The sequence below is a fragment of the Saccopteryx leptura genome, chromosome 6 (genome assembly GCF_036850995.1).
Source record: "Saccopteryx leptura isolate mSacLep1 chromosome 6, mSacLep1_pri_phased_curated, whole genome shotgun sequence".
Classification (NCBI taxonomy): domain Eukaryota; kingdom Metazoa; phylum Chordata; class Mammalia; order Chiroptera; family Emballonuridae; genus Saccopteryx; species Saccopteryx leptura.
This window is the reverse complement of record NC_089508.1, coordinates 26,407,456-26,434,893: the sequence shown is the minus strand read 5'-3', so window position 1 is coordinate 26,434,893 and position 27,438 is coordinate 26,407,456. Positions and strand designations below refer to the sequence as shown.

General features: G+C 41.7%; 2 protein-coding genes and 1 non-coding gene across 3 annotated transcripts in view; 1 reads left to right on the top strand and 2 right to left on the bottom strand.

Annotated features, from left to right (window-relative positions):
• NEK9 (NIMA related kinase 9) overlaps nt 1-9,417 on the bottom strand; it is a 39,639-nt gene extending 30,222 nt beyond the window's left edge. Inside the window, exons 1-5 of the mRNA XM_066344733.1 lie at nt 9,042-9,417; nt 6,687-6,864; nt 3,216-3,271; nt 2,626-2,696; nt 1,277-1,382 (exon numbers count right to left, since the gene is read on the bottom strand). Of these exons, the coding sequence (XP_066200830.1) occupies nt 1,277-1,382; nt 2,626-2,696; nt 3,216-3,271; nt 6,687-6,864; nt 9,042-9,260 (630 nt within the window). The 5' untranslated portion in view covers nt 9,261-9,417. The remainder of the gene's footprint in view (nt 1-1,276; nt 1,383-2,625; nt 2,697-3,215; nt 3,272-6,686; nt 6,865-9,041) is intronic.
• Nucleotides 9,418-14,686: 5,269 nt separating this feature from the next.
• The window catches only part of TMED10 (transmembrane p24 trafficking protein 10), a 53,376-nt gene continuing 40,624 nt past the window's right edge, over nt 14,687-27,438 (bottom strand). The window contains exons 4-5 of the mRNA XM_066344323.1: nt 18,543-18,669; nt 14,687-17,802 (exon numbers count right to left, since the gene is read on the bottom strand). Of these exons, the coding sequence (XP_066200420.1) occupies nt 17,681-17,802; nt 18,543-18,669 (249 nt within the window). The 3' untranslated portion in view covers nt 14,687-17,680. The remainder of the gene's footprint in view (nt 17,803-18,542; nt 18,670-27,438) is intronic.
• On the top strand, nt 18,126-18,284 carry LOC136377961 (small Cajal body-specific RNA 1). The gene has a single exon (XR_010746559.1). It is a non-coding gene; the product is annotated as a small Cajal body-specific RNA 1 (non-coding RNA).

Below are 27,438 nucleotides of genomic sequence, written 5' to 3'. Positions count from 1 at the left end.
CGGTCAAGGCACATATGAGAAAGCAATCAATGAACAACCAAGGTGTCGCAACGAAAAACTGATGATTGAGGCTTCTCATCTCTCTCTGTTCCTGTCTGTCTGTTCCTATCTATCCCTCTCTCTGACTCTCTTTCTGTCTCTAGAAAAAAAAAAGTTCTAATTGAAATGCATAGTAATGAAGCTTTTTAAATGGCTCAATTTGACACCTGTATTACTAACACAGCTAGTGAATTTACTTCAAATTTGAAAACGATTTCTTGAATTAAAGACTAAATTTGGAAATAAAAATGTCCTGAATGAAGGTCATGTCTTTCCCAAGATAAGAGACAATAAGTGCCCCAGAAAGTCTAATAAAATCGAGCTGTCTTTAATCAATATAACAATTTTCAGTTGGCTTACATGGCATTTATAAATTTTCATATCGTTCTTTCATTTACAGTAACTGGTTAAGAACAATCAAATCTTTGTTTTATCAGATTATTCTTGATGAGAAAAATCCACATAAGACAAGACTGCTTTCTCAGAAGCTCAACATGGCACCACCATAAAAATAGACTGAGTTTCTGAAGCAGACTCCCAACCCTGGCTATCAGCATCCTTGGGTGTCTCTATAGTGCTTACAGGCATATCTCAACATTATCAAAAAACATCATCGGAACAAAATTATTTTTTATTAAACTTTCATTTTCAAGTTCTTTTAAAGACAGAGCATTGTGAAACCAGAAGAGTAATAAGTGGGTTTTATAATTCCTTACAGGTCAACTTATATATCTACTCTTTACCAATGGTCTTTCTTAGGATCAGGTGAGAAGGGAGCCTGCAGTTCAGACTGTATTAATATTAAAGAACTAACTGTTCTCTGGGCATCAGCCTATATTTGTAATATATGGCTTCTGAACCAAAAAAATTCAAAAACACAAAAAGAGATGTCTAACATCATAAGCTCAAATGAATAAGCGATAAAGTAAAATCTACTAAAGCTTCTAGGCTGGAAAAAAAGGTAAAGCATTTTGTTCCTTTTAGAAAAGTCTCTAAAGTCAGCAGTGTCAGAAAGGGCTTTGAGGTCAGAGCTGTAATAAGGACAATGACTCTTGAAAGGACACCTGTTTGAGTATGTAAGTGCCTGTTAGTGTGCCCAGGAAAAAGACTCCTGAAGACTTGCTTTATAAGTATGGAGAACCTGCAAGAATATTCTTAAAAAGGGTGCAAGATTTAGGGGGGTCTTGCTTCATGGTGCTGGAAAGGAAAAAGAAAAAAGACAAGGGAACATATTTACCGTCTCAGCCATGGAATATTCAGAATTGAGTTTCTTTGCTAGTCCATAATCTCCAAGTTTTATCAGGTTTGCCTTGGTCAGAAAAATATTTAATGTCTTTATATCTCTGGAAAAAAAAAAAAAAAAGGTGCTGCCTAGTAAGGCCTTACAGTCAATTATTTTAGCTCATCTCCCCCTGAACCAGGATTGTATAGGATAAAAACAAGTGCGCCACCACTGCTCAGACTGTTATGGAACCAAACAGTGGTCATCACTTTCACACGTACTTTAACACTGAGAAGGGTACTTGGGGGAGTCTGAAAATTAACAACATTTTCCAAGGCCTCACGGCACTATCATGCCCCCCATATCGCCAAAGCCCACAGGAGACTCAGACAAAAAAATGGTGCGACGGGTAATTCCGTTAAGGTATCCTGTCTTTTCAATTACCATTTATGCTTTGCATGAAGTGATATCAAGGCAACTGTAACATTTGGTTGGTGTCAAAATTTCAAATCTGTTAAGGCAAGAGAAGAGGCTGCTTGTCCCAGCAGCAACATGATTAAGCTGTGTAGAACACCTAAATAAAATCATTGGCTATTTTTCTGAAGATGAACTGACCATAGTAAAACAATTCGACCATGCCTAGTTTACACTCTAGCTTCCTTTACTAAAAGATGTGGAAAATCAGAACAATAGTCTCTGTAATTTTTGTAAAGAAAATAGTATGTGACAGTAGCCATGCAATAGCTATCAAGAAATATATATATGTTAACAATTAATAAACCAACAAAAAAATACTGGTGTATTAACATTAATCTTTAGCAATGGCCAATAACTCATGAAGGATATAATGATGTGCAAATATTTATAATGGTTCTCTCCTATAGCTAGAAATGAATAGAAAACTGTCCCCCTTCCCACCCCAGCGAAGATCTAGTAAAATTGTACAATTAATTATATCAAATATGTTTTTTATTCAAATTAAAATGACAGAATTTAAAACAACTGCCACTTACTATTGTTCAGAGGAAACATTTACAGTGAATTCCAACCAATTTAATACCACTTCTCATAGAGGCTTGTAAGCTTTACTGATAAATTAATCAAATGAATTCTAAAATATCTCTTCAAGAAATGACTGAGCAATACTTAGGTATAGAGGATTCTTCCTAGATCATAAACATGGTTTAACTTCAGGAAGAAAAGGTAACACCCCTCGTTACTCACTCTCCTTTCTAAAATACATTGCTATAAAGGCCTTCACTGCTTAATCAAAAAAAATATATATATATAGTGCTGATAGGAGGTACCCAAGGTGGGGCTGGATTGGCAGGGAGGAATCAATCCCATATTCTTTTAATCATTACCTATGAAGGATCCCAGCTTTATGGATACAGCTCACTGCTGAAACAATCTGAAATAGGTACCACAGCACCATCTGCAGAGAAAAAATAAATTACATTTGGGCTGGAAACAAACAAAAATTCAATTTAAATACTCTCTCTAGCTCTCAAACAAATAAAACAAAGGAAGCTGCAGGCAGAGGTTATGATTCAACATGACTTGACATCTCTTGCTTGTGGGTGGGGGTAAAAAGAAAAAGCAGATAATCGTAAAATAGTTCCAGTGTCATTATAAAATACAGTATGGTGAAGCGGACTTGTGGGAGGAAATCCAAGAAGAATACAAAGATATGGAAAACTGGGCGTACCAGTGCGCAGTAACAGAACCGGGAAAGAAAGCCCACAGAGAATCATGATGTAGAGGTAAACCGTTTAGGAAGCAGCTATAGACAGCTTCCTTGTTAGAGGTTTCCTTTCTCATGAATATCAACCAGAGCCTGGAAGGAGTCTGAACAAAAGGAAAAAGAAACACTCTTCATTGTTGGAAGAGTTAATACAGAACCAGAATATAACACATTATAATTCTAACTTCCTAGCATAGAAATATAAATTACCTCTTCCTCAAACAACTTGTCCTTCTGACGAAGGATTTTGTCATACAGGTTCCCTCCTGAAATTAAACAAGAGACAGGTTTGAATTGCTTTGATAGAGATCAAAACTTGGCTCCTGTATCTAATAGGATTTTAACAGGTAACTAATGAAATGAAGGATTCTGCTTCCTTTCTGAAGGAAACTCCTTCTTCCCTCCTGGCTCTTCACATGGGTACAAAATGCTTCCTAACTCTCAAGGACTGTATAAAAAATAGTCTTTAAAGTTTCCCCTCCCCTCCCTAATGGAAGAGGCTCAATACAAAAACAGAAAGTCAGACATTTCTGAAAATATGAGAATAAAGAGCATTCCTAGAGTATCCCAAATAGTGAAATTACCTTGAATGTCTTCAAAAATCGTAAGATTTTCTTTTCTAGAACTCCTTTTAAAAGAATCTGTAACATTTCTATAATAACTCTCTCTCTGTGACTACTGGAACATTTGGGTTACAACAGTAATAAAATGTTTTGTATATACATATGTGTATCAACTTCTTTTTCTTTCCATTGAAAAGGTTTCCCGGCCCTGGCCGGTTGGCTCAGCGGTAGAGCGTCAGCCTAGCGTGCGGAGGACCTGGGTTCGATTCCCGGCCAGGGCACACAGGAGAAGCACCCATTTGCTTCTCCACCCCTCCGCTGCGCTTTCCTCTCTGTCTCTCTCCTCCCCTCCCGCAGCCAAGGCTCCATTGGAGCAAAGATGGCCCAGCGCTGGGGATGGCTCTGTGGCCTCTGCCTCAGGCGCTAGAGTGGCTCTGGTCGCAACATGGCGACGCCCAGGATGGGCAGAGCATCGCCCCTGGTGGGCGTGCCGGGTGGATCCCGGTCGGGCGCATGCGGGAGTCTGTCTGACTGTCTCTCCCTGTTTCCAGCTTCAGAAAAATGAAAAAAAAAAAAAAAAAAAGGTTTCCCAAAGTTTAAGGAACACCCTAGACCAGCGATTTTCAACCAGGGTACCTACCTTGGCATACTGGTATGCCATAAGAAGCACACTGGCTTGCTGCAAGAATTTTTAAAACATTCAAATCTGACGATTTAGACAGGGGCATCCACATCTTTTCCCTTAGACTGTCAGATTAAAAAAATGAAATAGCCAACACAACAACAGCCATCTGGTGTGAATGAATCAAAATTACACTTTTTTTTTTGTTAAATCAGCAAAAAATACTTGGTGTACCACAGAATTTTAGTAATTTAGTTTATGTGTGCCGTGAGATGAAAAAGGTTGAAAATAGCTGTTCTAGGCCCTGGCCGGTTGGGTTAGTAGTAGTGTCAGCGGCATGTGGAAGTCTCAGGTTTGATTTCTGATTAGGGCATGCAGAAGTGACCATCTGCATCTCCACTCCTCCCCCCCCCCTCTTCCCCTCCCACAGCCATGGCTCAAATGGTTCGAGCAAGTTGGCCTGGGTGCTGAGGATGACTCCATGGCCTCGTCTCTGGCACTAAAATAGCTTGGTTACTGAGCAACAGAGCAGCAGCCCCAGACCCAGATGGGCAGAGCATGCCTTGGAGGAGACTTGCCAGGTGGATCCCGGTCAGTGCACATGCAGAAGTCTGTCTCTCTCCCTCCCCACCTTTCACTTAATAATAATAAAAAAATGCTGCTCTAGACTGTTTGTAGTCATTAATCCCTTTACTAATTCATTCCTGTGGAATAAGTCTCCATTTGCTTCCCCCTTTCTTTTATTAAGTAATACGGACTACAAATAATCATGGGTCATTTTACTTCCTTCCTGCAACTGTAACTTACAGTTTAGCCTTAGCTAAGTTTTCTCCCCTGTGATTTAATAACTTGAAGTTTCAATAAACGTACCATTTGTTCTAGAGTCTCTTAACCACAAAGGAAGTTAACTACTTGAGGTTTCTGCTAACTCTGAAATCTGTACTATGATCTTGTACATTTAGGGTTGCTCAAAACCCTAAATGTATCAGAACCCTGTGTATCAGGAACAGTCATGATACACAAGAGTCTAGACAAGAAAGTGAGAATCTAGGAGCTTTCTCTCAGAGATTGAAGTGAAGAATATGCTGCGACCACTTTAGCATGTGGCTCAAGAAAGGCCTTAGGCCAATGGTCGGCAAACACATTAGTCAACAGAGCCAAATATCAACAGTACAACGACTGAAATTTCTTTTGAGAGCCAAATTTTTTAAACTTAAACTATATAGGTAGGTACATTCCTTATCGAGGTAGCGCCGCACATGGAATTTTGTGGAAGAGCCACACTCAAGGGGCCAAAGAGCCACACGTGGCTTGCGAGCTGCAGTTTGCCAATCAGGGCCTTAGGAGAGATTCTCTTACATAATAAGAAGGAAAACAGCTACTACAGTATCAAACATCTGCTATATAAAAAACAAACAACTACAAAATATTTGCTATATAGCAAGTATGGTACAGGGGGTTTTACAATCATTTACTACAATAACCCTGGGAGGTAAGTTGCCAACAAACTCCTATTAAAATAAGGAAGCTGAGACACAGAAAAGTTGTTTCTTGTATAAGGTTACAGAGCTAAAAAGTTGTGAAGCTTGGGATGTGGGTTCAGAGTCTCTTCTTAACCACTAGACCATGCTGTTATCTCATAAGCAAAATGATCTGAAGAAATCAGACACCAATTAAATAAGGCCATGCTTTATACTATATCATTTTCATTCATCCAGTTATGATCTTTGGACCACTTTTCAGTAGGACAACTTTCACTGAAGTCAATATAAATCAATATCACCTAAAAGATTTCATTAATATCTTATCAAGCCACACTGCCTCTGATGCCCAATTCATGTCATTTCATGAGAAAAAAAAAAACCTTGAAAAATGAATGTAAAACCCAACTGAACAAGTAATTTGAAGATGGAACTATAATCACAAGGCAGAATTTGAGTATGCAAGGGAAAATCCCTCCCTTTATTTTGTACCTAACTCCCAAAAGTCTCCAGGGTCTGAACTAATCCTCTAGGCCAGTGGTAGTCAACCTGGTCCCTACCAACCACTAGTGGGCGTTCCAGCTTTCATGGTGGGCGGTAGCAGAGTAGCCAAAGTATAAATAAAAAGGTAGATTTAACTATAGTAAGTTGTTTTATAAAGATTTATTCTGCCAAACTTAGTGAAAATCTAACATAAAGTACTTGGTAAGTAATTATTATTATATGTTTTAACTTGCTGTAACTCTGCTTTATGAATTTTATAAAGTAAAGTTACTTCCCTACTTTATAAATCACCATTACTGTGGAACCAGTGGGCGGTTAGAAAATTTTACTACTAACAGAGATACAAAAGTGGGCGGTAGGTATAAAAAGGTTGACTACCCCTGCTCTAAACTCAAGAAATTCATTTAAAGTTTTTATCAACGTACATGCCTTTTCTTTTTTGCTCCCCTTCAAGGTAAGTGGGAGCACAAGACTATCTTGCCGGAGGAAGTCCCACTGAATTCTACCTTACCATTACAATATTCCAGCTCAATCAGCAGGGTGGTATTGTCCATGAAGTGATTGTAGTAGGCAATGATGTTGTCGTGCTGCAGCAGTGCCAGAATAACAATCTCGTTCAGGGCATCACGACGTTCCTTTTCAGACAGTCGGGTCAAATCGACTTCCTTCCACACAACCAATGAGTCATCCTACAATACAGCAATAGAGGTATAGTGCTTTCCTCTTGACTGGCTGTGAATGAATCCACACAGATCTGTAAATCTAGAAAGAAAACTTCCTAGAAGGGTAGAGACTAACTGTTTTTATGTTTGCCTTTAAACAAAAAACATGAGCAGACTTTAAAGGTTTGGCATACAACTGAACATCATACTTGACTGCAGAACATTCAAATGCTACATTTGATCTGCATGTCAATTCCAGGTAAAAATATGGGGTGGAAGTAGAAGTCAAAGATTCTGTTGAGGAACATAATGAGAGACTGTTAGTCATGATGAGAATTGTAGTAGGGCTAGAATACTGGAAGTAAAGAATTGGAGTAGTTATCTATGGGTGACCAGTTTTTTGTAAAATGGAAATATTATACTTGCCTCTATTTTTATATGTTTAGATTTCTCTAGTGATTTTGGTTTACCTTTCTGGGTACGAATAAGTCATAGCTACAGGCTTAAATTCACTTTCTATCTCCTGTCACTTTTATGTAGCATATGTTTTTCTCTAATCATGAAAAGTTACCTGCAGTTTCCAATATCCACTCCCTTTCATACTATTGCTAATTTTTTCCTGACACTGGTCCCCAGACCAGGTACGTCCCTGCCTAAATAACCCTTTAGAATGGCTCTGCTAGGCCTTTAAACTTTTTTGAGAAGGTCGTCATGAACCTTCTGCTGCACATGCAACCATTCCCTTAATTTTCAGAGCTGAAATGATTTGTCCATTCTTTTAATTTATATACACATAAAACTTATAGATGCTTACTAACTTGTCTTCCCATTGAAATATAAGCTTCTTGAGAGAAAGGGCTGCTTCTAATTCAACCTTTATAACTTCACAGATCTAGTAAATATCTGGTGATATGGATAATGCTATGCAGTTTTGGAGAAGTGTAATCAAATTGAACTTAAAACAATGTCAGTAATCAAGTTCAACATGATAATAATGGAAAGGCATGGGCAAGGAGGTATAAAACTATTCTAGCCAAAAATTTACTTCTAATGTAAGTAAGTCATTTAAATATACTGTCTTAGTTTCTAGAAATATAACACAGGTACACTAATGCTTCTCTTTTTCACACTGTGAGTACAAATAAGAAAACAATACTAATAAGTAACTCTAACATCATACACCAATGTGGCATTAGGATAAAAAAAAACAACACTTATAAGATATTCTCTTGCAACCATCTCTCTCCTCCATCTTTTAGCCTTAAAACTATGTTAACTTGGAACACACACAACTCCAAATGGATCACTGATGGATGAATCACCTTCAGCAACCTAGCAAGTTCTCATTACACTCTCAACTATTCTAAAGGCTTTAACAGCTTAGTGATCGGAATCAGTTTATGGTTAGTTCTTGGAAGAGTCACCACCACAGGGTTTTAGGTCAGTGTACATTGTGAACTTAAGAGGTGGGTGATCCACGAATCTCTTCAAAGAATATGTACACGTGCAAATGTGGATGGGGCGATTATGTTTACATTAGATTCTCAAAGGAATCCTTGTGCCCGCCCCTGCCCAAAGTTAAGAATTAATGGCTTAGAATATACCAAAAAAAAAAAAAGTATTCTCCAGGCATCAACGATGCTGAATAAACACTGATGAAGAAACCAACACACGACGATCTCCACAATGATCTCCAAGAAAAATCTCCAGTTGAGTAATCACATCTGCACTTAAAGATAACGGCAAAGGTACCGGGGCTGCCAATGACGGTATTCTGAAGCTCTGCCGGCCCTCCCCACCCTGGCTTTGGGGAGCTAGCTATACAGCAGGAGAGGAAGTTTTGACAACACTCTGCATTTGTATACCACTTTAATTTACACTTTGCAGAGCTCCTTTGCTTGAATTTCAAAATAACTTTTTAAATAAAGATTATTCTAAAGGTCGTTATTACTAACCTCATTTTATAGATGGGGAAAGTAAGGCTAAGAGAAGATTCAATGACTTGCCACCTTCCCCGGGTTAAACAAAAACGACCAGGTAGTAAAACCAGTGATCCAACGAGTCCCTAGTACAGGTGACTTGGAACAGGGGTGAAGAGAACTCAGACGTACACCCTGCGGGTGCCCAAGCCCCCAGTGAGGACCAGACGCGGGGGCCGCGGGGCCGCGAGGGAGGGGCAGGGACGGCCGCAGCCGGGCCGCTACCTCGGTGCGCCGGTACAGCGTGGCCTCCCCGAAGGCGCCGCGGCCCAGGACGCGGATGGGGATGTAGTGCAGCTCCTCCTGCTCCGGCGCGCCGCCGCCGGTTCGCGACCCCGGGCCGGCGCTGGGCCCCGGGCCTGAGTCCCCGCCACCCCCAGACTCGCTCCCAAAGTCCGAGTTGATGGAATCGCAGTGTCGCTCGTACTCGCCCAGCACCGACATGGCGGCGGCCGCGGAACCGGCCTGCGTGTCACCAGCGGCGCTTGCCCCGCTGTACTTCTGTCGCTTCAGATGCCGGCCCGCGACTCCGCCAGACTTGCAACCCCGCGAGGTTCCATGGTGGCTCCTTCCCCCTGACCCGGAAGCATTCGTGGGTGCTTCCGGCCCGGCGGGTTCTCCTCCGCCTTGGCTGACCCGCTGCTTACTGTCTCCCTCCCGGCCACCGGGGAAAGTGAGGCCTCGCGCGGGGTGGGGGGCGTATGGCGGGAACCGCGTGGAACCGCATGGAACCGCAGGGCTCCGGCTAGAGCAAGGGGATGACGGACGGGTCTGTAGACCACTTCCCCGACCCCGGGCCAGTCCCACGACAGTTTCAAAAGCCGAAGTTCATCCAGTCTCATCTTGGCGCCAAGCCTATCTCGGGGCAGTGATTGGACAGGTGCACCTTCCAGCGTTGCACAGCGCTCTTCGTTTAGAGAGATAGTGTAGTAAGCGGAAATGTTTGTCTGCTGTCATCTCAAGAGTCAGTGGGCCCAGTTATTTCTCTCAGGACCATCCTAGGTCCCTCCCTTTTAAACACAACCCTCCTTCCCCTCCAATTATTTTTTAAGCCAATTCTGTTGACACTTTTCTCTTTTTTCATATTTAGCATCCTTGTGTCTTTCCAAATCTTTGACCCTCTGATCTCACGCAACATTCTTTGAGAGCTAGGTGCCACTGTATTTGGGAGTGGGGAATCTGCAATAGGATGATCCCTGTCATCAAGCCGCTAAGGAAACTGCAATACAGTGGGAACACGTGCTCCATCAGTTATGTGACCTTGGGCAATTTCACATCTCCAAGTTTATTTTTTTTAATGTTTATTTTATTGTTAGAGAGAAGGAGAGAGACAGGAACATATGTGCCCTGACTGGGGATGGAACCGGCAACCTCTGTGCTTTGAGCTATCTGGCCAGGGCTCCAAGCTTATTTTTTGATCTGTAAAGGTGGGAATATGATCTACATAAGAAAGTTAACAGCTAACATTTATGGAGTATTGTGTTTCTAGCGCCACTCATGGTTTCTTCTCATATTATCATCCCGCTTAATCCTGTTATTCTCATTCTGCAGAAGAAACAGGTACAGAGAGGCTAAGTAAGCTGCTCACTGTTGTTACACAGCCAGTAAGGAGAGCTGGGAGTCAAACCCAGCAATCTGGCTCTAGATCTGTCATAGAGCAGGATATGTTGGTGGCTAAGGTCAGGTCACTTTCTTCGAGGCCAGGGTGCATGTGGGGGGTAGAAGGAGACAGGACCTCAAATATAGTTCTACAGAATTTGGCTTTTCCTGTGGGCAATGGAAAATTATTGGAAAATTTTTAGCAGGGAGTATAGGATTAGTGTGACTATATGTTCCTATTTACTGGGGAAGTCCTAATTTACAATCCCCCACCCCCAGCATAATTAGAGCCTTCTTTAGCTCAAGTGCCCAGCTCAGACAATATATTATACAATATGGTCACCTTACATAGGATGGAGTTTTATTTTACAAAGAACTCTGATAACAATATGGAAAACAAAGACTGGAGTCAGGGAGATCAGTTAAGAGGCAATTTCTAGTCTAAGAAAAGAAGAGGCATTAAGGTTCTATCAGTGTGAGTGAAGAGAAGGTCCAGATAGAATAAATCCATACAAGGAACATTTAAACTTTATGATTGGTTGGGATGTGGTTGGTGAGGTCAATATGAGAGTCCAGGAGACACTTCCAGGTTTTTAACTAGGTGGATAGCGCCAGCAAATTGGAGGAAGAGAATTGGCAGAATGGGGTGATGGCTAACTAATGCTTTTACATTCCTCTGACCTCTTCACAGTTCATCAACATTCCTTTCAAAGTACACTCTGCATAACATTGGGCCTGAATAGAGAGTAAAGGGGTCTTCTGTCTCCTTTGATCTAGATTCAGTATTTCTGTTCTGTTAGTCTACCAGCCTTCATAATAATGGTCTGCTTACTGTGCCTGTGCTTAACTAAAACCTTTTCATATCTAATTCAATCCAAAGTAACATAGCTCTCCCACCAGATCACATCACTCGTTTTCTTCACAATATGTGTCTATAAAATATCAATGTCTTGTTTATTATGTTTACTTTATTGGCTATATCCATTCATTACAATATAAGCTCCATGAGAGGATTTTTGCACTCTTGTTTACAGCTATATAGCATCAGTGCCTCGAAAAGTGCTTGATATTTTAGGCTTAAAAATAATTATTGCCTGGACAGGTGGTAGTGCAGTGGATAGAGTGTAGGACTGGGATGTGGTGGACCCAGGTTAAAAACCCTGAGGTCGCAGGGTTGAATGCAAGCTCATCTGGTTTGAGCAAGGCTCACCAGCTTGAGCAAGGGGTCACTCGTTCTGCTGTAACCCATCTGGTCAAGGCACATATGAGAAAGCAATCAATGAACAACTAAGGTGCTGCAAAGAACTGGTGCTTCTCATCTCTCTCCTTTCCTGTCTGTCCCTCTCTCTGTCTGTCTCTCTCTCTCTCTCACACACACACACACATATACTAATTATGTTGTTAATATATGTATATGTTATATATTTTTAAATTATTTTTTTTAATTCAGTGAGAGGAGGGGAGGCAGAGACAGACTCCTACATGCGCCCTGACCAGGATCCACCTGGCAAGCCCACTGGGAGGGTGATGCTCTGCCCATCTGGGGGGGGGGGGCGCATTGCTGTTGCTAAGCAACCAAGCTCTTCTTAGAGCTTGAGGCAGAGGCCATAGAGCCATCCTCAGCACCAGGGGCCAGCTTGTTCGAATTGAGCCATGGCTACACGAGGAGAAGAAAGAGAGAGAAATGAGAGGGAGAGGGGTGGAGAAGCAAATGAGCGCTTCTCCTATGTGCCCTGACTGGGAATTGAACCCAGGACATCTACATGCCAGGCCGACGCTCTACCATTGAGCCAACTGGCCAGTGCCGTATATAAGACTTTTTTTTTGTTGTTGTTGTTTTACAGAGACAGAGAGAGAGTCAGAGAGAGGGATAGATAGGGACAGACAGACAGGAGCAGAGAAAGATGAGAAGGATCAATCATCAGTTTTTCGTTGTGACACCTTAGTTGTTCACTGATTGCTTTCTCATATGTGCCTTGACCGTGGGGCTACAGCAGACCGAGTAACCTCTTGCTCAAGCCAGTGACCTTGGGTCCAACCTCGTGAGCTTTGCTCAAACCAGATGAGCCCACGCTCAAGCTGGCAACCTTGGGGGTCTCGAACCTGGGTCCTCCGCATCCCAGTTTGATGCTCTATCCACTGCGCCACCGCGTGGTCAGGCTATATAAGACTTTTTAAATGCAAGACTGACCTATTAAGTTTTATTTTGTTGGTTTCATTCCAGAGTTCTCTATTGTACAGAGGTTTTGAATTTTCAATTTATTTATTCAACAAACACTGAGTACCAACTTGTGCCAGATACTGGGTTACAAGAGAGAAAGTAAACATAGTTCCTACTCCAGTGGAGCTCACAGTCCATATAACAGACAGGTAATGAAGAAATCATAAGGATAATTGTGTATAAGTTATGGTGCCATTATATGGAAAGAACAGACTTCTAGAAAGGCATTTAGGAAGGGCATCTTTCCAAGACAAACTTGCTGGATTAGTGAAGGCTTCCTGGAGGAATATCCAAAATGTTAAGTCAGTAATGGCTAAGCAAAGTAGGAAGATCATTCCAGATAAAGGCCATTTCATTTACCTCCCTGTTGATTAGAAGGCACTTTTGAGGATAGGTAATGCTCCTTATTTTCTGGGTCTACTCCAGAGTTTAGTTCAACACTTAAAAAAACCCAGGGCCCTGGCCGGTTGGCTCAGTGGTAGAGCGTCGGCCTGGCATACGGGGGACCCGGGTTCGATTCCCGGCCAGGGCACATAGGAGAAGCGCCCATTTGCTTCTCCACCCCCCCTTCTTCCTCTCTGTCTCTCTCTTCCCCTATCGCAGCCAAGGCTCCATTGGAGCAAAGATGGCCCGGGCGCTGGGGATGGCTTCTTGGCCGCTGCCCCAGGCGCTAGAGTGGCTCTGGTCGTGGCAGAGTGACCCCCAGAGGGGCAGAGCATCGCCCCCTGGTGGGCAGAGCGTCGCCCCTGATGGGCTTGCCGGGTGGATCCCGGTCGGGCGCATGCAGGAGTCTGTCTGACTGTCTCTCCCCGTTTCCAGCTTCAGAAAAAACTAAAAAAAAAAAGAAAAGAAAAGAAAAAAACCCAGAATATTCAATAAATGTTTTCTTGAATTAAAAAGAATGGAAAACACAATTACTTAAAATCAGAAGTGTTCCCAGTCCAGGTGACTCAATGAATAGAGCGTAGTTGTGAGTGTGGAGGTCAGGAGTTCGATCCCTGGTCAGGACACATACAAGAAGCAACTAATGAGTGCACAACTAACTAAAACAACTAAGTGGAACGAATTAATGCTTCTCTCTCTCTCCTCTTTCCCTCCACCCTCTCCCTTCCTCTCTCACTCTGAAACCAAGAGAAAAAAATTATTTTAATATCACAAGTGTTGACTTTCATTCAGAGAAACTGAATAGGTTTCAGTCAAAGCTTAAAGACTTTTTTCCCTGGCATCTTTGCAATGAGGAACTAGAGTTTTTATAACTTGGTTAGCCTGCTACTGTGAATTGTTCTATTTATAATGCATTGATATAAGTTTAACAGACAAATGTCCTGTTCCATCTTAGAGAATACAGAACAGAAACATGCATGCTCAGTTTTTCTTTATAATGAGTTTAAGTAAAACTAAATATTTCTGAACTTTGCCTGACCAGGCAGTGGTACAGTGGATAAGAGCGTCGGACTGGGATGCGGACGACCCAGGTTTGAGACCCTGAGGTCGCCAGCTTGAGCGCGGGCTCATTGGGTTTGAGCAAAACTCACTAGCTTGGACTCAAGGTCTCTGGCTAGAGCAAGGGGTTACTCGGTCTGCTGAAGGCCCGCGGTCAAGGCACATATAAGAAGGCAATCAATGAACAACTAAGGTGTCACAAAACTGATGATTGATGCTTCTTATCTCTCTCTGTTCCTGTTTATCCCTATCTATCCCTCTCTCTCTCTCTGTCCCTGTAAAAAAAAAAAAAAATGGAGGCAAGGGAGAAGACCCTCTGTAGGAATAATTCCAATTGCAGTTTCCAAAAATGAGAAGCTACAGAATGCCTGGCTTCCAGAACCCAATTTGATCTTTCTGAAGGTGGGTAATTATTTTTCTATGCACTTATAATTAGTTTTTGCTAGCTCACATAAACTTTATCCATCTGGAGTAAATTATGGGCAATTATATTTTTTCTTTACTTTATCACATATACTTTGCCATCATTGAAACAGAGGAATATGGGGGAATTACGGCCGATCCAGACAAAGAGGTACTCAAGAATAACAGAAAAATACACCTAAGATGGTTTCTGCTAGCCTTTATTTGACAAAATTTACACAAAAATCCCCATCCAATACTTACAAGTAAATCTGTATAAATCCCACATGCCTCTTTCCATTGAACAGAAAAATGGCTTGTGACAGGTTTACGACAATGCTATAACAAGGCTTGCTTAAACTGCATCATTCTCATCTGTACTATATAGACTGTGATGAATAACAGGCTCAAAATTAGAGAAAAACAGATAACATCCTCATTTTAAAAGCTGACTTGCTCTTGCTTTTTAACAAAGGCAAATAAATTTAACATCAAGGTGTAATATCAATGAACTTTAAACCAGAAGCACAAATGTCCAAGTTGGTAGTTTTGGCAAAAATAAAAGGAAAGGACATGAAAGAATTTTAGTTCTATAAAGTCACATTTGAGAACAAAAACATCAGCAAAATAAAATATTCTCCTCTTCTATTTTCTTCATTGACCTTTGGTCAGAACAGAATAGTATAACCAACTGAGTAGCTTTCATTGCTTCTAAAAAAGGGGAAAGGCACTAGTCAGAAATATGAGAGTATCTTATTAGGATAATGGTACAAAATTTCACCTTTAAATGTCAACAGATGGATCTTAGTCCACAAATTTGGTCTTTCTCTTCCCTACTTAAATGTGCCTTCTGTCGTTTAGTATATGTAATATAGATTTTTCTCAGCACCCGCTGCCTTTATGGCAAGAATTCAGCTGCCAGCTTTCAGAAGCAGTGCCTACCAATTCTTAACAGCAGATGGCAATGTTGCACATATTAATGAAAGAATCACTTCTATGCCACACCAGAGAAATTGATATGGGGAGTCAAATGGGGAAAAAAGGCTTTTGGGTTCACAGTAGCTGAGACATTAACATAACTCACTTCCTCTTCCACCCTTGTACTTTATCCAGGTCATCACAGTGGTGGTGTCTGTTAATTCCAATAAGCTAATTCTCAACTGCACGCTACATGGCCCTAAATTCTGTAATTCTTGCCACTGTGATTAGACAAGCCCTTAGCAGCCAGCAGGATTAATAAGAGGTTACAGAAAGGACAAACTCCTATCTCCTTTCCTGGGAGAAGTGGGGAAATTTTCAATAACTGTTTAATATAACTTTATAAACATGGTCATTTGTATCCCCGTTCTCTTATTTGTATTAGTATTGGCCTCTGGGCACCTCCAATTCTTACAATTCTTGGTCTTGCTTTCACAACATGTATTCTCAAGTACTTACTCTATTTATGATGACCCTCCCAATTATGTTTCTTTTTATACCTCCTATGTCTCAGGGGACATATCATGACAGGAATTAAGTCAGTGACTGACCATGTACGAAGACTTGGTAAATTTTACTAATTTTATTCCTTGGTAAAAGTTAATGTTAAAAATTCAAGTAACCACATAGCTGATAAAAGACTTTTATCTAGGATATATAAGGAACTCTCAAAATTCATTAGTATAAAGAATACCTAATTAGGAAATGGGCAAAGGACATGAACATATAATTCACTGAGGAAGATATTTAGATGGCAAATACGCTTATGAAAAGATGTTCAACATCATTAGCTATTAGGAAAATACAAATAAAAATCATAATGAGGTCTCATTACATACATCTATTGAATGACTGACAAAAAGTAATAACAACAGCAAATACCAGTGAGGTGGGGAGAAACCTGATTAGTCGTACAGCACTGGTGAGAACATAAGTAAAATGGCACACTCAATCCGGAAGAAGAGTAGGCGGTCTCTTAAAAAAATAAACGTGCTCACCATATAACCCAGCAACTGCTCTCTGGAGCATTTTTATCCCAGAGAAATGAAAATATATGTCCACATGAAAATCTGCACGTGAATATTCACAGAAGCTTTATTATCAACAGGCCAAATACTGAAAACAACCCCATGTACTTCCATGGGTGACTGGTGAAACGAACTGCTGCATCCACACCATGAAATACTAGTAAGTAATAAAAAGGAACAAACTATTGATACATGCACCAACCTGGCTGGACCTCAGGGAATTATGCTTAGTGAAAAGTTAATCTCAGAAGGTTACATACTATATGATTCCATTTATACAACATTCTTGAACTGACAAAATGAGAGCGATGAACAGATTAGTGACTGGTTACCAGAGGCTAGGGCTCAGGGGTAAGGAAGGGAGGAGGCTGTGGCTTCAGGGGAGCACAATGGATCTGGGGGCCTTCAGGGAAGCACAATGGATCCGGGGGCCTTCAGGGAAGCACAATGGATCCATGTGATGGAACTGCTTTGCAAATTTTACGGTGGTGGTTATATGAATCGACACATGTAATAAAATTGCAGAGAACTAAATACACATAAATACACACACACAAAAATTCAAGCAGTTGAGCACAAATATTTTAATTCTCTAAAATGAAATTTCAGACTTATCTGTAGATCAAAGCTCACTTTTATGGGGTGTCACACCCATCACTCTTTTAAGAGACATAAAATTATGAAAGGATATTATCAGAAACTACCTAAACATTTCAGCTAAGGGTTAAGATAAAGTCAAAGGTGTTTTCACCCAGAAACCCAAAGAGGAGAATCAGAATGAAACAAGTTCCATGTGGTCGTACAAACCCTGGGAAAGGAACTAGAGTGGAAGCCCAAGCTGGTGAGCAAGTGGGAAAAGGAAAGAGAACTTGGTTCAAACTGATCGCATGAGGAAACCCAGTATAAATGCTGGCTTTGGCATTATCTAGGTAACCTCTATTTTTTTGTCATAGGTGACTCTAGTAACAGTCCTATTGCTGCGAAACCAGTCCAAATCCTATCAAGTTAAAAGGAAGTCCCTCAATGACTTGTTGGGTGTAGGTGGTAACCAATGTCCTCCCATACCAAGATAGATCAATTCTGGCAAGAAAGTTCCAACATGCCTGATGGTGCTGTTGGTAGGATGCCTTGGCCAGGCATGTCCCAGTGATGTTCTGCTGGCTGAGATACAGGTGGGAGGAGAGCAGGCCTTATTACTCAATCAACTTCTTGGCCTTGAAGAAACGACGAAGGTAAAAGACTTGCCAAGTGGCTAGTCCAATGAGGCAGAACATTGAAAAGATGCTGAAGTACAGAACCCGAGTGTTTGTTGACTCTAAAAAAATAAGCAAAAGCCTTGTAAAGGTGATGAAGTGAGGCCCAGCAGGCTGAACAATGGCCAGGGGAAAGGCAATTCATGAACTTTACTCCATCCCTAGGCCTAACAGTAGGATTTCAGATAGCTTTCTCCTAAATGTTCATTATTCTATATAAATGCTAAAAATGACAAAGATCAGTATTATCAATTTGATATACTGTGATAGCTGAGCTTAAGAAGTATAATATGAAACCAAAAGCCATGAGTCTGTATTTTTATTTACTGATTGCTTTTGGAGAGGGAGAGAAATATCAATTTAGTGTTCTACTTATTTATGCATTCACTGGTTGATTCTTGTTATATGCCCTAAGCAGGGATCGAACCCAAAACCTTGGTGTAATCGGAATGACACTGAACCCAGCCAGCTAGGGCAAAAACCATGAGTCTTTCAAGCCTAGTGTGTCAAGACACACTCTGAATCATAACTCAGTGGCGCAACTGAAAAAAACTTTTTGATATATGATTAACTGAGAATACAGTCAACTATATATCATGGAAGAAATTTCTATTTCCTTGAAAATCTAACAAGGCTCATTTACCTGGAGCAGCAGCACTGACTTAAGTAATTATTTTTCCATATACCCCTCCCCCCAACCGCCCTTGGCAAAACTGAGAAAAGGGTACACTGGCATTTAAGGTGTCAGCATCTGATTCCATTACAGCTCGTTTCTGGAGAAGCAAGAGCTGCCCTCCCTCACCATTGGTGTCGCGCATCTCCTCCTCTCGCTTCTTCATGTAGGCAAAATCATTAACGATAGATTCTGAGAGGTCTTCTAGGCGTCGCAGTTCCACTTCTAAAGGTTTGAGTTTCTCAACTTTTGCAATCTGAAAAAGAAAGGAATTATGAACCCAATCCCTGAAATAATTGCTCTGGTCAAGAACACAAGGTAGCCTGATCAGGCGGTGGCGCAGTGGCTAGAGCGTCGGACTGGGATGCAGAGGACCCAGGTTTGAGACCCTGAGGTCGCCAGCTTGAGCGCAGGCTCATCTGGTTTGAGCAAAAGCTCACCAGCTTGGACCCAAGGTTGCTGGCTCCAGCAAGGGGCTACTCGGTCTGCTGAAGGCTTGCGGTCAAGGCATATATGAGAAAGCAATCAATGAACAACTAAGGTATTGCAACGCTCAATGAAAAACTAATGATTGATGCTTCTCATCTCTCTCCATTCCTGTCTGTCCTTGTCTATCTCTCTCTCTGACTCACTCTGTCTCTGTAAAAAAAATAAAAAAATAAAAAAATAAAAAAAATAAAAAAGAACACAAGGTAATAACAGGTCTTTTAAAAAGTTTCACCAAATTTAAAATCTTTTCTGTCATGTAACAGATTTTCAAGTTGGGGCTTTTCTTCCTTTTCCTACAAATGTTTGTATGTTTATATCTCAGATTTTTTACATTTTAGTTTTAATTAAAACCTCACTTGAAGGACTATAATGTGGTAGGCTATAAAGTAGGATTTGGTTATTCTGTTTTTCCTATCATTCTTAGAGTATCATTTGCTTTAGAATGGGGATATACCCCCAGAACTTTCCAGATCCTAAAACTCATATTCCAGCTGCTCTTAAATTTTTCTGTCTAGTAAATTCTTCAAAAATTATTTTTCTACACAGGTTTCTTTACTCCCTATTCACCATACATTATAGAACTCCCAACGTGTTCTCTCTTGTCTAGTTTGCCTTCCTTGTTCTTTTTCTCTGTTCTGTTAAATTTTTTTTTTTTTTTTTTACAGAGACAGAGAGAGAGTCAGAGGGATAGACAGGGACAGACAGACAGGAATGGAAAGAGATGAGAAGCATCAATCATTACTTTTTCGTTGCACGTTGCAACTTCTTAGTTGTTCATTGATTGCTTTTCTCATATGTGCCTTCACTGCGGGCCTTCAGCAGACTGAGTAACCCCTTGCTGGAGCTAGCGACCCTGGGTCCAAGCTGGTGAGCTTTTGCTCAAGCCAGATGAGCCCGCGCTCAAGCTGGCAACTTCGGGGTCTCGAACCTGGGTCCTTCCACATCCCAGTCCAACACTCTATCCACTGCGCCACCGCCTGGTCAGGCTGTTCTGTTAAATTTTAACAGCAGTTACCATAGAATGAATGGAAAGAGTTTAAATGTGTTATGTTCCCTTTGCTTATCTGTAATCTTCACTGAACTTATGAAGAATAAGACGAGAGTTATTTAAAATAGATAGAAACTGCTGGTAAGATAAGGATATAAAAATTGAGTTGCTACTTAAGTATTTAAAATGTACTGATAGATTTGCAATGATCCACCTAAGTTTTATTTTACTGGATGTACATTTTCTTACATTTGTAAAATGTTTGTTAGAGTTAATGGTATAACTGACAGCTGCAGAACAGAATTAGACTAACTGGGTATAAGATTTAACCAATAGTTAAAGCACTGAACTAACTTTTTTTGTGTGTGACAGAGACAGAGAGAGTCAGAGAGAGGGACAGATAGGAACAGACAGACAGGAAGAAAGAGAAATGAGAAGCATCAATTCTTCATTGCAGCACCGTAGTTGTTCATTGATTGCTTTCTCATATGTGCCTTAACGGGGGGGGGGGGGGGGGGGGGGGGCCTACAGCAGACTGAGTAACTCCTTGCTGGAACCAGTGACCTTGGGCCTTGCTCAAACCAGATGAGCCCACACTCAAGCTGGCAACCTCAGGGTTTAGAACCTGGGTCCTCCGCATCCTAGTCCGACGCTCTATCCACTGCACCACCACCTGGTCAGGCCTGAGCTAAGTCTAGTAGCTGAAATCCCAAATATCAGGCTTTGCCATTAACCTAGACTATGTCTGTTGCTTGATTTATACAGAGCCATAGAGCAAGGAAGTTCCTAAGGAAAAAGATACCAATACAAGAAATATAATAAGCTAAACCTTAATCTGTTGAACATTTTCCCTCCTGGTCTAATACACCCTTCTCCAAAGCTTCCTGAGAGATAGTATGAAAGCTATAGCATGATAGTTTTTTAGAGATAAATGATTTAAAGTTCCCTAAATAGAAACTTGCAAAAGGAACTGAAAGTGAAACTATGGCTATGCCTCTGACAATTGAAAATAATACCTGTAAAAATTACTCTGGGTCCTGGCTGGTTGGTTCAGTGGTAGAGCGTCGGCCTGGCATGTGGAAGTCCCAGGTCTGACTCCTGGCCAGGGCACACAGGAGAAGCACCCATCTGCTTCTCCACCCTTCCCCTTCTCCTTCCTTTCTATCTCTCTCTTCCCCTCCTGCAGCCAAGGCTCCACTGGAGCAAAAGTTGGCCTGGGCACTGAGGATGGCTCCATGGCCTCTGCCTCAGGCATTAGAATGGCTCCAATTGCAGCAAAGAAACCCCCCAGGGGAGTTGAGCATCACCCCTTGGTGGGCATGCCGGGTGGATCCTGGTCCAGCTCATGTGGGAGTCTGTCTGCCTCTTCCCCCTTCCCCTGCTTCTCACTTCTGAAAAAAAAAATTTCTATGAAGACTACTTCTAACAAGCTTCTCTACTTTTTGTTGTTGTTAAATGATAATAGCTCTAAGGCCTAAAAAAACCTAAAAATGGATGATTAAATTAAAATAAATTTGGGAAGCATTTCAGATCTTGCTTCCAGCATATGTTCTCAGTGTGGCTCAAAAAAACTTTCTTAAAAATTAAAAAAAGTTAAAAAAATAAATTTGGTACTGAGGTTGCTTTTGTAGTTTAGAGCCCCCCCAAACTATTTTTGATGCTTTTCCTTTCTGGTATTTCATTCTTTTTAGTTGTACAAGCAACACATAAATATGTTCTCCTGCTAAAAAAATTGAACTTATTCAGAAGGGGAAAAACAGAAAGCCCACCTTCATAGCTCAGTTCTCCCATCCACACAATTCCTTCTCAGAGATAACCATAGTTATGAACTTGGGTGCGTATCTTTCCAGACCTTGTTAGAAGATGCACACTATGCTTTTGTATGAATATAAATGTACATGGAAATATATCATTTAAAACTATTTATAAATGGGATCAAAATGCAGATACTATTCTATGGCTTGCCCCCCCCCCCCATTTATGATAAGATCTTTCCAAAGCCTTCAGTGCTTGCAAACCCACTTCATTCTTAACTGCTGCACAGTATTCCATACTGTACACAGGCCACTGTCTACTTAATCATTCAATTCCCCAACCCTTTTTCCAGTATAGACCCACTGAAGACTCTATGCATAACCAAACACTCAATTCCTATCATCCAAGTCGATGTTACTACTTCAGTGCAACCCCTCCTCAATCCTGTCCTTAATTCAGACTTTTAACTCAAAAAATTATTTTCAGACTTCTATGAGTGGGATAATGATATCTTTTTCAAAAAAACATCTCTACCTAATAACTACTTTTACTGTTGATATAATTTAAGATCTAGGAAACTTAAAGAATCGCCAATAGACTAAAACAATATTGAAAACCAACTTGCTCTTGCAACTATCTAACAAATGGACACTCAATGGTAAAAACTAACCATTGCTTAATATATGCTTAATATAAACCTAGAAATCAAAACAAATGTAAAGAAGTTTTGTTTTGAACATTTAAGACACTAACAACAATGTTCTGAATGCTTACCATGTGCACGACACGAAGGAAAACTATGATCTCTGCTCCTAAAAAGCTCAGTCTGGTGGGAAGACTCACGTAAAAAGATATAACCATCTGGCCTGTGGTGGTGCAGTGGAGAGAGAGTTGACCTGGAACGCTGAGGTTGCCAGTTTGAAACCCTAGGCTCGCCCGGTCAAGGCACATACAACAAGCAACAAGCAAGCAATGAACAACCAAAATGAAGCAACTATGAATTGATACTTCTCTCTTCCCTTCCTCTCTCTATAAAATCAATAAATAAGCCCTGGCCGGTTGGCTCAGCGGTAGAGCGTCGGCCTAGCGTGCGGAGGACCCGGGTTCGATTCCCGGCCAGGGCACACAGGAGAAGCGCCCATTTGCTTCTCCACCCCTCCGCCTCGCTTTCCTCTCTGTCTCTCTCTTCCCCTCCCGCAGCCAAGGCTCCATTGGAGCAAAGATGGCCCGGGCGCTGGGGATGGCTCCTCGGCCTCTGCCCCAGGCGCTAGAGTGGCTCTGGTCGCAATATGGCGACGCCCAGGATGGGCAGAGCATCGCCCCCTGGTGGGCAGAGCGCCGCCCCATGGTGGGCGTGCCGGGTGGATCCCGGTCGGGCGCATGCGGGAGTCTGTCTGACTGTCTCTCCCTGTTTCCAGCTTCAGAAAAATGAAAAAAAAAAAAAAAAAAAAATTAAAAAAAAAAAAAAAAAAAAAATCAATAAATAAAATCTTTTAAAAAACCTATAAGCATAATTTAAGGCATTATAAATTAGGGGACTAGGGAACATGCAGATAAGCCAGTACTTTCAGCCGTTAGTAATAGTGCATTTTCACCAATGAAAAGTTGGTTTTGAATCTCATTTGCATAATCAATTTTCTTTGACTTGTCATTTGCTTCCTGATGTTCCTATTTAATAAAAAAAATAAAATGCGCCCTGGCCAGTTGGCTCAGTGATAGAGTGTCGGCCTAGTGTGCAGGAGTCCCGGGTTCGATTCCTGGCCAGGGCACACAGGAGAAGCGCCCATCTGCTTCTCCACCCCTCCCCCTCTCCTTCCTCTCTCTCTCTCTTCCCCTCCTGCAGCCAAGGCTCCACTGGAGCAAAGTTGGCCCGGGCGCTGAGGATGGCTTTGTGGCCTCTGCCTCGGGCGCTAGAATGGCTCTGGTTGCAACAAAGCAATGCCCCAGATGGGCAGAGCATCACCCTCTGGGTGGGCATGCTGGGTGGATCCCGGTCGGGCGCATGCGGGAGTCTGTCTGACTGCCTCCCCGTTTTCAGCTTCAGAAAAATACAAAAAGAAAAAAAAAATCAAATGCTTTATCACTTCATATTCATTTTTGAAATAAACCCTAATTTTTGTGAGCAGTATATATTAATTTCTACAACAAAGGCACATATTAAAAGTGAATGGCCCTGGCCGGTTGGCTCAGCGGTAGAGCGTCGGCCTAGCGTGCGGAGGACCCGGGTTCGATTCCCGGCCAGGGCACACAGGAGAAGCGCCCATTTGCTTCTCCACCCCTGCGCCGCGCTTTCCTCTCTGTCTCTCTCTTCCCCTCCCACAGCCAAGGCTCCATTGGAGCAAAGATGGCCCGGGCACTGGGGATGGCTCTGTGGCCTCTGCCTCAGGTGCTAGAGTGGCTCTGGTCGCAACATGGCGACGCCCAGGATGGGCAGAGCATCGCCCCCTGGTGGGCAGAGCATCGCCCCTGGTGGGCGTGCCGGGTGGATCCCGGTTGGGCGCATGCGGGAGTCTGTCTGACTGTCTCTCCCTGTTTCCAGCTTCAGAAAAATGAAAAAAAAAAAAAAAAAAAAAAAAAGTGAATGGAAAGAAAGTAGCATAAGATTAATTACAGCTGAAAGGATAATGGAAAGCTTAACAGGACAGGGAGTTGTGTCTCATAAGTTGTATAGGATTTTGAAAGAGATGAGAAAGACATTCAACACTGAAGGAACTTGCAAATCAAAACATGGAGGGAGGAGGCTGCAAGCGGCATTTAGGAGATCATGAGTAGCCTAATCATAACAGTCTGGTGTGCATGTATGTGTATGTACATGCATGCAGTCATATGTCAACATGCACAGCTTGAGGGAGAATGGTCGATAATAGCAAATACAAGGCTCAAAAGTTAGACTGGAGCTAAACTGAGCAAAAGGATGAAGAAGGGCCTGACCAGGCAGTGGCACAGTGGATAGAGCGTCGGACTGGGATGTGGAGGACCCAGGTTCAAACCCCGAGGTCGCCAGCTTGAGCGTGAGCTCATCTGGTTTGAGCAAGGCTAACCAGCTTGAGCCCAAGGTCGCTGGCTCCAGCAAGGGGTTACTCGGTCTGCTATAGCCCCACGGTCAAGGCACATATGAGAAAGCAATCAATGAACAACTAAGGAACCGCAAAGAAGAATTGATGTTTCTCATCTCTCTCCCTTCCTGTCTGTCTGTCCCTATCTGTCCCTCTCTCTGACTCTTATCTGTCTCTGCCACACACACAAAAAAAGGATGAAGGTACTATAATGAATTAGGCTTAGTATATAGCCAGAATGTGATATGCATTTTATAGTTTGTAATCTATCTAAATCTTCCTAACCCTAGAATATTATTATCCCTAAATTTTTCAGATGAGAAAATTAAGGCTCAGAGTGTTAAATAACTTTCCCACGGTCTCAGAGCTTTGTGGAGCTGGGATTAGAATCCAGGTTTGAGTTTCTATTTTATTCTGTAGGTACTGAAAATTTGAGGAAATCAGATGACCACACTAAGTGTTTTCTGGATCAAAAGTAAAGTGAATGAGCTACATTAGGCCACAAATATCTGGGTAAGTTGTCCAGTTTTCTAGTCAAATTTCCTAGGTTTCACGCTGTTATTCTAATTTTTACAGACAGAGAGAATAAAATTATAAAACAAATTAAAATTATAAAACAATTATTGTCAGGAAAACCCTCTTTGCTTGTCTAGGACTAAGCATTTAATTAATCATCGAACAAAAGATGATTCTGCTTTATATCCTACTCAGCATAACAAGCTAACAAGAAAACCTCTATCAAAATCCCCACTGACTGTTGTGCTCTTATAAACATCTTATATTTAATGTTCAAAGTGTCTGTAAGAATGTGAAATTACACATATCATGAAGGCACGCCATTATTCTTCTAGTCTACCTTCTCTCTTCCACAGCTGGAAGGGATGATGTGTGTGTTGATAAAAGTAAAGCCTATCTGACAGTGTGGACCATATGTTTTCCACTAGGGGGTAGCATTCTCCTTGCAGGCTGCACCTAGCTGTTCAATAATCAAAAAATATTAGTACAAGGGACTTCATTTTACGAAGGAGGAAAGTGAAGATATTAAAATGTTACTCAGTCCTTTAGGTGGAAGACCAAGATTAGAAGACCCATGGTCTTTGACTCCCAACTCAGGGTCACCAAAACGTTTATTCAGCATCAAAAATGTAAAAGCTCTACCTATCTTTCCTATCTAACCATGGAATCTCCTTTAGCCACTCCTGTCCACACCTATTCCCTCTTCCCTAAAGCCCGACAGAACTTCTACTAGCCACACAATTACGACTCAATAATACATTGTCATACTCACATTCTGATTTTTATCCCCCCAACACACACACTTGTGGCCTGAACTCAGGGGAATGTAAGAAATGTACACTTGGTATAGTTCCCCACATCTGATACATGGCCAATGCTTGTAAACGACCTGTTCTGACCATTCTGTGCTTTCTTCAAAGGAGCCAACTTTCTCCCAGCGGGTAACTACTGCTGGTCCCCTGAAGCTAAGAACACTGGACATCTACTTTCACTTGGCATTCATTTTCAGGAGGCCCACTGCCTAGGAAAGTTCTCTCTACCACATCTGTCACGTTCACAGGTAGTTTGTTTGGAAAAGCTAAAAGCTATAAAGCCTCTGCCTGCAAACATCTCCAAAATAATTGTAAAATTACTCTTCTTAACCATATCCAAAGCTTGCAATCCTCCAGTGATGATCTGAATCTAAAGAGTACAGAGTTGTATGTAATTGTAGCAAAGAAAGGTATGAATTCTGAAACACTGCTTTTTAAAACACATGCGAAACCAACCTCTGGAGAATCACCAGATTCCGATCCTTGGTGGAGCACTGAGATTAAAGAGAGAAGCTTCTTTTTTCCCCTCCTTTTTACTGAATTTATTGAGGTGACACTGGTTAATATGAGAAACTTCCTGTGGTTAGCCAAATTCAGTCAAATTACTTTCTTACCGCCATGCCCTCCACAACAGCCCCTGAAAATTTGAGAAGCACAGCAATAAATGTGGAGACCATTTAGTCTAACACAATGAAAATAAAGAGGACAGAATGTCATCCAAGAACAAGTCTACTTGCACTTGGGGCATGTGAATCACGGGCCTCTTCACAGAAGCTCAAAAGGTCAATGTGCCAAAATAAGTCTACATAATACCACCAACCTTAGCGCTAAATGAAAGTTAGTAGGATCCTATTTACTCTGTCAGAGCCATTTGGCAGTTTCCAGAAAGAGTAGGTGAAGGAAGCTAAAATCTACTGAACTGACCAATTACATTTGGTGCCTTACCCGTTATTTCACTTAACTTATGTCAACAAAGGGATTTGGATCTAGTACACAGAACCAGAGTTTCTCCTTCCTGAGGGCATTCAAAGAAAGACATTTGGACAGTCTTCAGTTGTTCCAACGAAGAAAACTGTTTTTGGTGTATCTGTTGACTGCAAATGACTAACTAAAAGAACCCGTAGGCAAAAAAGAATTTTAGTCCTGGTGAAAACACTGACTTCCACAGCAAGGAGGGACATACACAACCCAGAGTCAGAGAATGTGACACAGCTCCTTCTCTGTGGGACAGTATCTGCTTTCATTCCCACAACTGCACGATTAGACCGTGAGCCCCTGCAAACAGCTGCTCTAGTTCAGAGACCACAAATTAAAAAGAAATGGTCAATGGACATACTGACTCAACAAAGATGCCCCACCCCCAAGTCTTTTACCCCAAGTAAAAGACTGGATGAGAGGTCCTTAAAACA